The 14,498-nt window shown below is 37.7% G+C and overlaps 1 protein-coding gene across 4 annotated transcripts in view; it reads right to left on the bottom strand.

The window, feature by feature from the left end:
- Window positions 1-14,498, bottom strand: part of ARL15 (ARF like GTPase 15) — a 442,869-nt gene that overhangs the window by 402,160 nt on the left and 26,211 nt on the right. For 2 of the 4 annotated variants that reach the window (XM_071208115.1, XM_071208116.1), the window contains exons 2-3: window positions 11,641-11,658; window positions 8,882-8,938 (exon numbers count right to left, since the gene is read on the bottom strand). The exons of the other annotated variants lie outside the window; for them this stretch is intronic. In XM_071208115.1, coding sequence (XP_071064216.1) covers window positions 8,882-8,935 — 54 coding nt within the window. In that variant the 5' untranslated portion in view covers window positions 8,936-8,938; window positions 11,641-11,658. The remainder of the gene's footprint in view (window positions 1-8,881; window positions 8,939-11,640; window positions 11,659-14,498) is intronic. 4 annotated transcript variants of the gene reach the window in all.

A 14,498-nucleotide genomic window follows, 5' to 3' on the forward strand; every position in this document is an offset into this window, starting at 1 on the left:
GTAAAGAAGGACAAATATTAAATGATCTCACTTATATGAAATATTTAGAATATACAAATTCATCAAGAAACTAGAATTCAGGTTACCAGGGTCAGGGTGACATGGGGAATGAGGTGTTAAGGCTTAATTGGTATGGAGTTTTCGTTTGGGGTGATGGGAAAGTTTGGGTAATAGTGGTGATAGTGGCACAATATTCTGAATGTAATTAAAACCACTGAATTATATATTTGAAAGTGGATAAAATGGGAAATCTTAGATTGTAAATATTTACCAAATTTTTTTTAAATGGACCTGTACAACACAAAAAGTGAACCACAATGTAACCCACAGACTATATTTAATAGTACAATTATAATATTGTTTCATCAATTGTAACAAAGGTACCACATATGCAAAATTTTAATAATGGAGAAAACCGGGGGTGGGGGGGGGGTTGGAGTGGAATATATAGGAATTTAGTACTACCTGAATTATTTTTCTGTAAACCTACAACTGCTCTAAGCTCTAACAACAATAATAACTCAATTACCAATGATGGGATAAATTGGTTTCATATGACCAATGAAATGCATTGAGAAGGATTCAACATAACCTTATGTTATTCCTACCAAAAATATTTAACCTGAACCTAATCACGAGGAAAACAATTGGACAAATCTAAATTGGAAGACATTCTGAAAAATAACTGGCTTGACCTCTTTAAAAATGTCAATGATAAAATGAAAGGCAAAAAAAAAGGTCAAGAAACTATTTAGATTAAATTCAACAAATACATATTGAATGCTTACTATCTGGAAAGTAGAATGGGGATGGTAAGGGTTCAGAAATCTGAATAGATAGAAACTCTGACTTCAAATCTGCTTTCTGTCACAGGGAAAAGACATTTAACCTCTCTGTGCTACAGTTCCCTCTGCAAAGTAAGAATAATGGTAGAACCATTGTCACAAGAAGACAGAGAGAGCTAAACGAAGTCTTCTATGAAGTCCTTAGCACAGTGCTTGGCACTTAGTAAGTGCTCAGTAAATGTCTTGCTGATGACAATGGTGCTGGTGGTGAAGAGCCACCAGATGCTAGGGATAAAATAGAGAAACAGACTGACATAGCTGCTACCCTCTTTGAGCTTACATTGAGGTAAGAGTTACAGAAACATTAACAGGCAATTATAAGACAGAGTAATAAAAGCAATTTGGTTGGCCAAGTCTCTCAAGTGCAAAGGAAAGGAATACCTCTGAAGAGCATTTAACCCAGGCTTAGGAGGTCTAGAAGGCTTCCCAGAGGATGGGACAGCTGACCATTACAGGACAAGAGAATAGCATATACAACACATGGGGAAGGGAGGGGGCAGCGGATTTTAATGCACCTGGGGCTGAAAATAGACATGTATACCTGAAGTATATAATGCTGGAGGTACAAGAGGTAACAGAAGGAGAAGGCTAAAAAGATATGCAGGGGTCAGTAATGTGGAACCTTTTAAACTATGTGATTCTGGGCTTTATCTTAGGAACAGGAGAACTACTGAGAAATTTTAAGCACAATCAGATTTGCATGTCACAAAGATTATGCAGCATGGAGAAATGGACTGAAAGGGGCAAAAGTGCAATGGGGAGATCAGTTAGGAGGAAGCTGTTGAGGTTGTCTAGGCAAGAAATGGTGGCGCCAGAACCAAGGTAAAAGTAGTACAGACAAGAAGTGTCTAGAATGGGAAAGGTCAGCAACTGGGGACTGGGAGGACAATGAAAGGAAGCAGGGAGACATGAAGACTGAATCCAGTTCCTGACATGGCAACTGGATAGACTGTGGTGCCAGAAAAGGATTGTGGGGCAAGAGCAAGGTTAGGGGTGGAAAGAGAGGTCAGGTCCAGGACAGACTGAAGAGGAACCTTACCTCATCCCACCCACCTCACCCCTGCCACTGAAGCTGTGCTAGGGTCACAGTGGTCTGTAGCACAGAAGTCTCGATCTTGAGAGAAAAGGATACGTTCTACATTTCCCAGGATAAAATACCTAAACCAAATAGATTTTACCTTGCTCCTGTCTGGGTTCCAATTTGAAGAGATGATAGAAAAATACTGCAATCCCTTCGCTCTCCTACATTTCATATTAAAACTATTTCACTGTATAAAATGACATTAGGAAGGCTATTAGTGGCTCAAAACAGGCTCATTTATTAAACTTAAAATTTTTTATTCTCCAGCTAGGAAAACTCATGAAATTCAACTTAAGTTCTACTTTTTTTGTTTATTAAAGGTAAATAATTCTAATTTTTTTATTAAAGTATATGCCCCTTCATTCACACAGCCCAAAGTAAAACTGCCCCTCTAACTACATGTATGCATGTCTGTGGACAAAAAAAAACCAAACATGTAATAATGTTGATATTCCTAAATAAAACACTAAACTCAGGCATAAAGTCTCAATTATCAATCCACCCAGAAGCTGGAGTTATCATCAATATAAAATGAATCTTGCTACCACACTATGTGTTAAGTCATTGTGTGTGCTGACAGTAGCTACAGCCAAATATTGGCTCTCTTTTCTACACAAAACTTTTCCTTAAGGTATAAACCTCAGAACCTCAGATCAGTAGGTTTTAGCTCATTTCCTAATGAAAGAGATGGCTCTCTGTCCCCTAATATCCATTCCCTTCTTCCCTTGGTTAGCAGAACCCCCAGGGTCTTCGCTCCTTACTAGGGTACACATTTCCAACCTCCTCTGTAACGAAGTATAGTCTTCTGGCAGACGGAATGTAAAGGGAAGTAATGTGTGCAACTTCCAGGTCGTGCTATAAAAGGGAATTGCTTGGCCGCTACATCCTTTGTCTCACAGACTGAAACAAAGGTGTGGACACGGTGGGCCATCTCCCAACTGCACATGAGAACATTAAGACAGATGGAGCCCCAGTCCCCAGTGTCCTCAGGAAGCAGAGGGCTGGACTCTAACCCGACTACCAGCTTGTATTTTAATATGAGAAATTTAATATATCCTTTTTAAGCCACTGTTACTATGAAATTTATTAAAACCACAAATCAATATCTTGATTAATTTACTTCTGCTACATTAGAGCCTACAATTATGCTGAATTCCTCCAATTAAAGTATGCCTCACTTTGTCTTGGAGATTTCTGTTTCTTTATTATGACTGCAAACATCCCACCCTCCTACACAGTTTACAATAAATGTTTGTGCTGGAGTCTTCAAGGAACATAATAATAAACAGGTACAGGCAATACCATTCCTCTCCATGCTGCTCTCTAATTTGTTGCTAGAGCCACTATTTGTAGAAGCCATATGAAGGACTTCTGACAAATTTTTTACCTTGGTGTTATACATGGTGAGTCTAAACCCAGCATCCAGGACTTGTCTGCTTTGAGTTTTTACCTCCAGAAATGATGAGACTGTACGAAGTTCTCCATACTTCCCACTCTGGTGCTTGTGGCAGACAAAATAATGTCCTTACCCTCCCCTGCCAAGGGTGTCCATGTCCTAATCCCCAGAACCAGTGAATATGCTACCTTACATGCAAAAGGGACATTATGGATGTGATTAATTAATGGTCTTAAAACAGGGAGATTATCCTGGTTTATCCAGGTGGGTGCCATGTAATCACAAGGGCCTTTATAACATGGAAGTAGGAGTGTCAGAGTCAGAGAGCAGGAGATGTGATGAAAGAAGCAGAGGTTGGCGTGATGTCATTGCTGGAATGAGGCCACAAGCCACGGACTACAGAGAACATCTAAAAAATCAAAAAGGCAAGGAACAGATTCTCCCCTAAAGCCTCCAGAAGGAATGCAGGGCCAATGAGACCCATTTTAGACTTCTGACCTCCAGAACTACAAGATAATAAATTTGTGTTGTTTTAGGCCATTACGTTTGTAGTAATTTGTTACAGCAGCAGTAGAAAGCTAATACAGTGACTTTACATATAACTACAGACTGTAAGAACCCTACTGAAGTTTAGGGTAAGACTATATATTTAGAGTAATAATATATATTTAGACTGAAATAAGCACTTTTAATAATATATAATAATAATAATGTAAGATTATTAACAATATTAATAATATACCATTGTTTTGCCATTTTATTGTAATAACAAAGATAATTCTCTCCATCATCTCTACCATCCAAAAGAAAAGAAGTCACAGAAGCTGAATATGATAAATGCAGCAGGTAAAAAATCTTGTAGCTACATAAAAGATAAGTACCCAGTACTACTGAGTAAATCTTGATCTCCAGATGAAACTGGATGCCATTTTTACCATTTTCTTTATTAATGTTCTGAAGGATGATTTTTTTTTCTCTGCCAGTAAAATATCATTTAATAATTTCTGCAAAGGTAAAAGAAGATTTTAAAGAGTTTTTTAAGTTCTTATTACCAAACAGTATCTGTGACTATGCATAGTATTTTACTGGCATTATGTAGTTCAAATTGCACCCATCCTTTGGTTGAATTTTAGTTCATGCAGCTGTCAAGTATAGAGAGAGGCAACCAGGCACCTTTGTGGCTTCTAGGTGCTTCAAATATACCATTCCTAGAGAAGTACAAGATTAACTGACCCCAGCTTCGTTCATCTGGCCTCCCTGCTTTCAATTTTGGTCAAAGTGGTTCATATTTCAACAGAAAAGTCGCTAGCTGCCCCATTACCATCCCACCTTTATCCTGCTTCTAGCCATCACCAACTACTTGTCTACCATTGTGCCCCTGGCTTGATGACAGCTGCAGTTCTCAACTCAAGCGCAAATGTGGGTCCCTCTGCAAGTACTTATTCAGCTATTCCAAAAGGGAAATCCTAACCAAAGCCCTAGTGGGCCTCTCCGACCCATAGTTAATCCACATCTGACTACAGAAGGTTCATTTCAAGATCACATTCTTAAGCATGTCCTGTTTTCATTGCCAGTGTTTCATAAAATCATAGAACCACAGTTGTAATAAAAACTCTTGGCCTAAACTTATTTCCCCTCTTCCCTGCAGACCAGAACCAAATGAATGTTGTTTAATACCCGAAACAGTCTAGAGTCAAGTAACAGGACTCCTTTTGTTTCAAAAACTAAACTACTTCTTTGTAATACATCCTGATATTACATTCTAGAGAGCACACACTACCTCCTGTGCTCCACTATATAGGAAGTAGAAGACTGTTATCTCCTCAGAACAAACGCTCCGTTCTCACAGTTTTTTCTGTGTCCCCTTGGTTTTATTTTGTTCTAGGTTTTGGTAGCTGTAGATTCTACTTATAGCTCTACCACTGATAAGGGATAAGTTTTTCTACCTATGCCTTCAATTTCCTGCCTAGAAAACAGGTAGGAATTATTTTCCTTATCTTCCTTCCTGAAGGCCCTCTAAATAAACCCACTGCCTTTCAAAATCTAGAGAAAGGTTTGTCTACTTGAAGCCTTGAAGGAAGGGTAGAACACATGCATAGGATATCCCTTAGGGTCTATGAGTAATTATCTTTATTAAAGTTTTTAATACTTAGGGTTCAGTATGCATTTACCTATAATACAATACATTTAATTTTATATTTTGTATGTTGTCAGTGTGTTTGTCCTATATATATGTTTCTTTTTGGTCTTATATATTTCAGATTATGCATTCCTAATATACCAAAAATATGGCTTTCTTCTCCTTAATTTTTAAGTGCTTAACCCACTGCTCTTCAACAACACTGAAAACATGCAGAAATAAGAGTCAGGTCAACTACCTAACATTGTTTTTCTTGTCCCATAAGCTCACTCACTATCTTTTAAAATTTTCTCCTCTACTTTTTGTCTCACTTAAAACTTAGCATTTATTGTCAACATAAGGCAAGAAGAGTTTTTTCCTGTTTTGTTTATGTTCTTCATTTACAATTTTAAGATTTTTTCCCCTCTCCTTTTAGGGGCAGTTTTTCATTGGCTTTAGAATAAATCAATAGCCAGAACTTCTTTATTAAATAAGCAGAAACTGAACACCTAAAAGGTCCCAGGCCAAGTTACGTGCTAGGCATTCAAGAACAAACACACACAATTCCTGACATCATCAGTCCCAATAGGCTCAGGTTCTATTTGTAAAAAAATCTATAGGAGTGAGATTGAGAGGTGATGAGTTTTGTTTGGTTGGTTGGTTTTTGTTTTTTGTATTATTATTACTATTACCAGAATAGTGAAAATGCTCGAAAACTGACTGACGTGATGAATGCACAACTATGTGTTTATACTACTGATTGTACACTTTGAATGGATTTATGCTTTATTAATTTGTATCAATAAAATTGATTTAAAATAATAATAATAATAACCCTATTGGGTCAACCCACTGTAGCAATCATGGAGGTGTACCATTCAGCTGACTGACAGCTTCCAGCTGCTGCAACATGCAATGGCAGAGCTACCAAGGCATTCACTCAAGGCCATGTTCCCACCGGACTGCTGTCAACCAGTAATTAAGCAAGCAGAGGTACTGGGTTCAGGCCTTTCCTGACCAATGTGGAATTCCTCTGACAGGCAACCTTACTCAAGAAGTCATCATCAACCCAGCCAAGACTTTCTCAGAACTGCAACACAATCTAAAGCTCTTCCTACCCAGTCCTCTTTCCTTCCTACTCTCCTTTCACAGTTACCAGACCTGAATAAAAAATTTTGAAGGCTTTCCCCACCTTTTCCTGTTCTCTCTCCCTTTATCCTTCACAGGCATTTCACTCAATTGATCTCTTGCGTGTATAATCCCAATTTGGGACCTGCTTCTCAGAGGATATGAAAAAAACATACTACATAACCTCACACAAATAAAAAGAACACTTATTTCTCTAACTCGGGACAAACACCATCGAATTTTGTTTCGAGATTGCACATATGTACAAAATGTAGCATCTTGAATGGAAATGTAAAATGCATAAAAGAAAGAGCTAAAACAAAAGGTTGATAGAAGAGTAAAGAAAAACTGCCAGATTTCTCTTAAATTCAAACTAAAGCAAAATGAGGAAGTGTGTTGACTTTAATGTAGTTGAACATACAGCTACTGAGCATGGGCCATATGCCAGATTTGAGGCAAGGTATTGTGGAGGATGCAAAGACAAACACAAGATAGACTTCCGCCCTCCAGAAATTGACTACCTGTAGTTATTTCCTTTACTCAAACTCTTATTTCATTTTCTTCAACTATTTCCTTAAACTTTATGTACAGTCATACACATTTTCTTCTGTGCAAGATGGATGAGCAAACAAAATTACTTTATGTAAATCTTCTTAAATTCTTACTTAGAATCTGGTCTTCAAAAGTAAACATCACTGTATTTCCTGTTAACAGTCTGTTTCCCCTCCCCAGGCCTTCAAAGGGAAAAAGTAAGGACATTTTGTCATTGAATCTTACAACTAGAAAAGTCCTATAATGGTCATCTACACAGATATAATTCCATATTCCTGAATTATGAATTGGGTATTTAACAAGGCATTTGAGTCAGCTGACATGACTCATATGAAAAAAAATCTCCAAATACCTTAACATATTTTATTTTTTGTTGTATAAATACACATACAAAAGAGTACACAAAGAAAGTATAGAGTGATTATAATGCAAAAATTCAACTGCACACCATTCAAGTTAAGAACTAGAATATTATTATAACTTGAACTCCCTGGAATCCCCCCAGTGCATCACTTTTCTTTCTCTCAACCTCAGCATTACTATCATTTTGGTCCATCTAATTTCTCAGTGCTAACCAGAGCGTTTAGCAACATCCCTAGCCTCTACCCACTAAATGCCAGTACCAACCTCCCTGTAATCATTGCTGACCACCAAAAATGTCTCCAGACAATGTCATATACACTCTAGAGTGCAAATTTGGGAACCACTGCCCTAGAGGTCATATCAATCTGAATTTTTAGGCTTTCTTTATGGTTTCTATTAACACGTATAACACTAAAACAATGCATAACTTAGTTCTGCCGTTTTTTAACTTTACTGAAATGAAATCATACCACATATATTTTCACTGTGGCTTACTTCTTTCACTTAACATAATGTTTGTGAGATACAACCATGGGGGAAGCGGACTTGGCCCAGTGGTTAGGGCGCCTGTCTACCACATGGGAGGTCTGCGATTCAAACCCCAGGCCCCCTTGACCCGTGTGGAGCTGGCCCATGCACAGTGCTGATGCGCGCAAGGTGTGCCGTGCCACGCAGGGATGCCCCCGCATAGGGGAGCTCCACGTGCAAGGAGTGCGCCCCGGAAGGAGAGCCGCCCGGCGTGTAACAAAGTACAGCCTGCCCAGGAATAGCACCGCACACATGGAGAGCTGACACACAAGATGACGCAACAAAAAAGAAACACAGATTCCCATGCCCCTGACAACAACAGACGTGGACAAAAGAACACGCAGAGAACAGACAACTAGGGTGGGGGGGGAAGGGTGAGAAATAAATAAATAAACAAATCTTTAAAAAAAAGAGAGAGAGATACAATCACGATATACTATTATATTGTGTAGCTGTAGTTTGCATTTTTTTTATGTCCTTTGTTTTTGTTGCTGAACGGTAATCTATTAAATTAATCAAAATACCACAATTCATTAACCCATTCTACCAGTGATAGACATAGGCAATATTTATAATAAGGCAAATTTTTATAAATACTACTGCTAGGAACATTCCATGTATACATCTTCTTGTAATTACACAACAATTTCTCCAAAGTATATATTAGGAGTGGACCTGCTCAGTCATAGGATACTCAATGTTCAGCTTTACTGTTTTGCAAAGTGGTTATATAAATCTACCCTTCCACCAGCTGGGGAGGACAATTCCCATTGCTCTACATGCTTTGGTTCTTCACCTTTTTTTTCCCCTTAAACCTCTCTACTTCTTTTTTCATGACATTTGGTACTGCAAAAATATACATTGCTTACCGTGTAAATGCCAACTCTACAAACAGCAAATGAGATCTGGATACATTCAGACATTCTCTACGAGATTAAAATAAGAATAAAAGATTACAACTAAATGTACTAAAGTATTAGCTTCTTTTTTCTTCTTCAAAGAAATGTCTCCTGTATTCAGACATCTGCCATGAGCACGTGGTTATACGTTTTTCCCTTCTAGCTGCTTTTTCAGGGCTGGCTCAAATAAGAGAGGAACAATAAATATGGGGACATACTGCTTTATCATGGGACTATAAAGCATATATTACAATCTCCAAGTTAAGAGCATGATATAAGGAATGTGATTTGTGTAAAGATGTAATTTCATTTTCTTTTAAATCTTGCTCTAATATTCAGTTTTTAATGAAAAATTTTTGTGACTGCTCTAAGCAGTGTTGTAGTTTTTTGTTTGATTCAATTATTACCAGACCATAAATGTTTATGATACTGATAACAGAAAAGCAACTTTCACAAAAGGGAAAATCTCTGTAGTTAAACGTCAAAAGGTTGAATGGGCTGAATTTAGAGAAAAGATCGAGATCCTTGGTATCAGAATATCAGTGGCAGTATTCACTTCAGAATTCACAACTTCTCTTTTCCAAATCAAGCTCACATTCCCAAAAGTCATACCCAATTGCAAAAGGATGCCTAACAAACAGGAATATTGACTTATTTTCTTTCCTTTAACTGGAGAAATATTTTTAGTACAACTTTATACAGTCTAACATTGTTATTAATGGTTTATTCTTGTCAAGTAATCATTTTCTGGTAGAGGTTTAATGCCACGAACTTCAGCAATCATGTTTTTATCCATTGGGCCAAGGAAGCAGAGATATGGAATCCTCGGATTCCCTAAGTAACCAAAGTCTTCCACAAAGATGCATTATTTTTGAAGGCCAAGAAATCATTATCAGATTGATTTTGCAAGATGCTCTTGCATCTCTAACAATATCCACAATAAACGGGATTCTGTATGATTAAAGGAAAATCGTAAGGAAAAAACCTGGGAAGCCAAAGTCAATATGCATGAATATTTAAAATAAAAATTATAGCAATGGAAATCAAACTAAAAATATAATTTATTGGTTGGAATTCTTAAACTCAATCTAAACTTTCAAAAGACTTCAAACATTCACTGGTGCTGTAGTTCAAAATGAAAAGACTGATGAGTTAATACTGGGTTCATTTATCTTATTAAGGTACCATTGTAATTACTATTGTAACTGTAGAGGTTTCTTTATTTTGAACGAAATATGCTACATAGAACATGCCAGGGCATTGCCACTGACTTCTTCAGCACTTAAGACTGACGAAGCCGGTTACCTCCCCCAATATCCATTCTTCCCTTCCACCTTTGGAAAATTATCCCCTTTGAAACATAATAGTGAATTAATTAAGAACTCACTCAGTAAGCTGGAAAGATTGTTTTCCCAAAGTTGAAATTCTTATTTTATGCCTCCATAAAATAAGATTCCACTTCTCAGCCTTCCTTGAAGCTAGGTGTTTGTTGTCATGTGACTAAGTTTTGGGTAATAAGTGAAGGACGCTTTAAGGGAACTGTCTCTAAAAAGGCTCTCCTTTTGCACTTCTGCCTTTTCACCATCTTTCTCCCATCTCTAACTGAGACTTAATGTCTGTCCAGCAACTACCTTGGATTGTGAGGGTGACTTGAGATCAGAAATCACATGAAGTGGGGCCCAAAGATGAGGAAGCCTGGAGACAGCAATGGTGGAGGTTCTGCCATACCACCTTCTCCAGACTCCAGACATGAAACAGAAATAAACTTCTACTGTTTAAAGACTGTCATGTGTCTCTCTCAGACTAACCTAATCCTAACTGATACAGAGAAATAGTCACTTTCAAAAGCAGTGCCTTACAAGAAAGGGCCCTAGCATTTGTCTAGAACCCTTTTTAGGAGTGTTATCTTTTAAAGAGGGAGACATATTTATTATTTTTAGTAACCAAATATTTTGGTTACTAAAAATCTATTTTCCACTCGTTCTTTCTCACATACTGTATAAGTACTGTTCCTGGGCTTGCCAAAAATTATTACCCTGAAAACCCTTAATTTATTGAGTGTATTCTTTTTTCTTCTTACCAGCCTTATTACCTCATTCTTTCTCTTTAACCTCTAATCCCTACAAATACTGCCTTATCCTAGAACATCCTACCTCAGGGCAATTGGCACACCTATCATCCAAACTCCAAATTCATTTTAACAATAAGCCTCCTGTGAATAGCCTCTTTATTCTAATTAGTGGTAGTTAAACTATAAAGAGATGTTTAAATACATAACCAAATTTCCTTTGGTCATGATATAGGAACTTGTAATAAATTTAAAATGATTAGTTCATATTCTTTACCCTGTAGAAACAGTCTATTTGCAAAAAGCTATTATGTTTTAGCTGTAAATCCATGGGATATAACGAATAGCTTAGAATGAAGGGTGAGTAGGTGACTATTTCCAATTAAAGAATGGCTCTCCATTTTATATACACTCCGACCCTATAGCCTCCAAATCAGCATTCACAAATCTATACCTAGACTTGCCCAGATATTATTTCAAAAACAGTAACCTCAGAACCAACTCATCTTCTTTGCTGTCTTATCTGATAAAATCAACAAAAGAGATGCTGTCAAAAGCACGTCACAGATTGGGTAAAATCTTTTAAGAAAGACTAGAAAAATATATCTAATCCAGAACAAAAGAAAAGAACACTCAATTTGAAATTAATGTGATTACTTACAGTTTAATGTTGCTTTCCCTAAGAAATTTCAAAGGTAAGCATGAAAATAAGGGAGGAAAAAAACTTCAATAAGATAGCAGAAAATAAGTGTTATTTATCAAATATTCTCCCCAAAAACTGATTTCAAAGTATAACAAATTTCAGTTCCATCAGAGGGTGAAAACACACAAAGATTTTCTTTTTCTAAGAAATCTCTTTGTAAAAAATATTAAATATAATGACTTTTCCCAATTGTATGCTTCATATAATATCATCCTGATATAAAGCAAGGTAACAGTAATTTTTCCTATTTTCTCCTTTATAATTTTGCTTGTAATGAAAATAAACAGGTTAATAAAGCCAACCTAACTCTTTGGAAAAGTATTGAGAGCAATATGTTAAAATTGTTGCAACAAGAGGTAAAGGGTGGTATGGGGGGTGGGCAGTAAAACACCTTCAAACGATGCCCTAACCTAGATCATCTATATCCAATAAGTTTAACTAAGATCTAACGTTTTCTCTTGACCCCCATCTCAAAATAAATGGGTTGGATGCAAAGAAGCAGGATTTGGAGAATTATGGACATGACCTGGGGTATATGGGATCTCCAAAGTGCTGAGTGGGTAGAATTCTCTCTGAGAAAAGGTCTTATCTGTCCTGTCATCATGCTTTCATTACTCCTCCAGACTTGAAATAAATTCTGAGGAATGCCACCTACTTCAGAACTGGTATCTCCTTCTGTTAGTGTTATCACAGAAAACATTAAGAGTGAATTATTTAGCAGCTCCTTTTGTATGCATGGAAGGTTACTTTCCCCAAATGGAAAAAAAGAAACTTCATGACAAAATAAAATGAATTTTTGTTTACAAAATGTGGAGGCTTTTGCTTCTCAACATTTATTTTATAGCTTCTTAAAACTAGGAAAAAGGAAGATAATCATCAATTTGAAAAGAAACATTTTTATCTAAAGCAAAGCTGACAAAATTGTCCTTTCAAGGAAGCAGCTGTGATTCAATCAGTTGGGCTCTACCATATGGGAGGCCCTGGGTTGGCGTCCTCGTCTCTCCCTGTGAAGGCAGGCTCAGCCACATGCTGCGGAGCGCCACCGGGCCCTCAAGTGCTATAGAGAGCCTACTCAGCAAGAAGATACAACTAAAAAGGGAGACACGCAAAAACACAGAAGAGCGCACTGCAAATGGACACAGAGAGTAGACAGCACGCCAAAATAAAAGCCACAGGGCGGATATAAAAAAAAATTTTTTAATTAAAAATAAATAAATAAAGCATACTGGGTGAAGGGTTACTGTTAAAAAAAATTGTCCTCTCAACATTTTTTAAGAGGTTTTCAATTATAACAGTACCACCGTCATCTCAAGAATGTATATACTCCCAAATAATCTACGCCTGTATGTTGATGGAAGCTGTAAGAGCACAACAAGCAGTTCAAAAAAGGAATCACTCTTGGGAAGCGGACTTGGCCCAGTGGTTAGGGCGTCCATCTACCACGTGGGAGGTCCACGGTTCAAACCCCAGGCCTCCTTGACCCGTGTGGAGCTGGCCCATGAGCAGTGCTCATGCGCGCAAGGAGTGCCATGCCACGCAGGGGTGTCCCCCGCATAGGGGAGCCCCACGTGCAAGGAGTGCGCCCCATAAGGAGAGCCGCCCAGGACAAAAGAAAGTGCAGCCTGCTCAGGAATGGCGATGCACACACAGAGAGCTGACACACAAGATGATGCAACAGAAAGAAACACAGATTCCTGTGCCGCTGACAACAACAGAAGAGGATAAAGAAGACCACGCAGCAAATAGACACAGAGAACAGACAACCGGGGTGGGGGTGGGGGGGAGGGGAGAGAAATAAATAAATAAATAAATCTTTTTTAAAAAAGGAATCATTCTTCTCCCCCATAATAATCTTTAGTACGGGGGTTCATAACAAGGGGTCCATGAACTTGAATTGAAATTGAAAAAATTGTGGGAATGTGTTGTTGCAAGTGGGATATATATTTATTAAATAATACACAGTGTAGTATGGACTTAGTAGGGGGTCTGTGATTTTCACCTGACTGGCAAAGGGGTCCATGGAACAAAAAAAAGTTAGGAGCCCCTGCTTCAGTATATCAGTTTTTTGTGAAATTTAACACAAAGATTTGAAAAGCTGTCTAGTAGAAATAATCACAGAGATTTGAAAAGTCAACCAGCAGGAATAACCAAATGAAATTCATAAATCATTTTATCAGAATTTACAAATTTCATACCTACAGGACTTTACTCAATCTTCTACAAAACATGACTAGAAGTCACATACAATATCCAAAATAGAACAGATGTGGGCCCAAATGATGAAGGTAAGAATGGTTCTCCCACTGAAAAATCTAATTTGAAAGTACTGGGGTGTGTGTGGGGGGAGGGGAATTTCCTTCTAATGACTTAATTTTAAAAAGGTAGTACCATTTACCACTTAGATTCATTCCTTCACTTTTTAAAAGCTTCAATCCAATTACAGTAAAAGAAAAAAACTGTCCCTGAACATCCTAATGTGATGGGCATTGCTAGGTAAATACTGAGTACACAAAGATGACAGACCAAATCCTGTTATCAAGAATCTTCTAGCTCAGGAAATAGCAGAAATGTAACACCCTTTAACTATGGTGTGACAGTTTGAAGCTTTTTCTGGATCCTAGAAAAGGTCATGTCCTTAGAGCTAATCCATTCCTGTGGCATGTAAGCCTATTGTAGGTGAGACCTCCTGATTAAATTACTTCAGTTAAGGGTCTCTGATTAGATTGCATGACCCAGGGTGGGGACCTCTTAATAAAGTCCTTTATAAACAGAGGATTAAAAGCAGCAGACATAGAGAGATATGGAGAGAAGGAACC

Source organism: Dasypus novemcinctus, chromosome 2 (genome assembly GCF_030445035.2).
Source record: "Dasypus novemcinctus isolate mDasNov1 chromosome 2, mDasNov1.1.hap2, whole genome shotgun sequence".
Taxonomy (NCBI): Eukaryota; Metazoa; Chordata; class Mammalia; order Cingulata; family Dasypodidae; genus Dasypus; species Dasypus novemcinctus.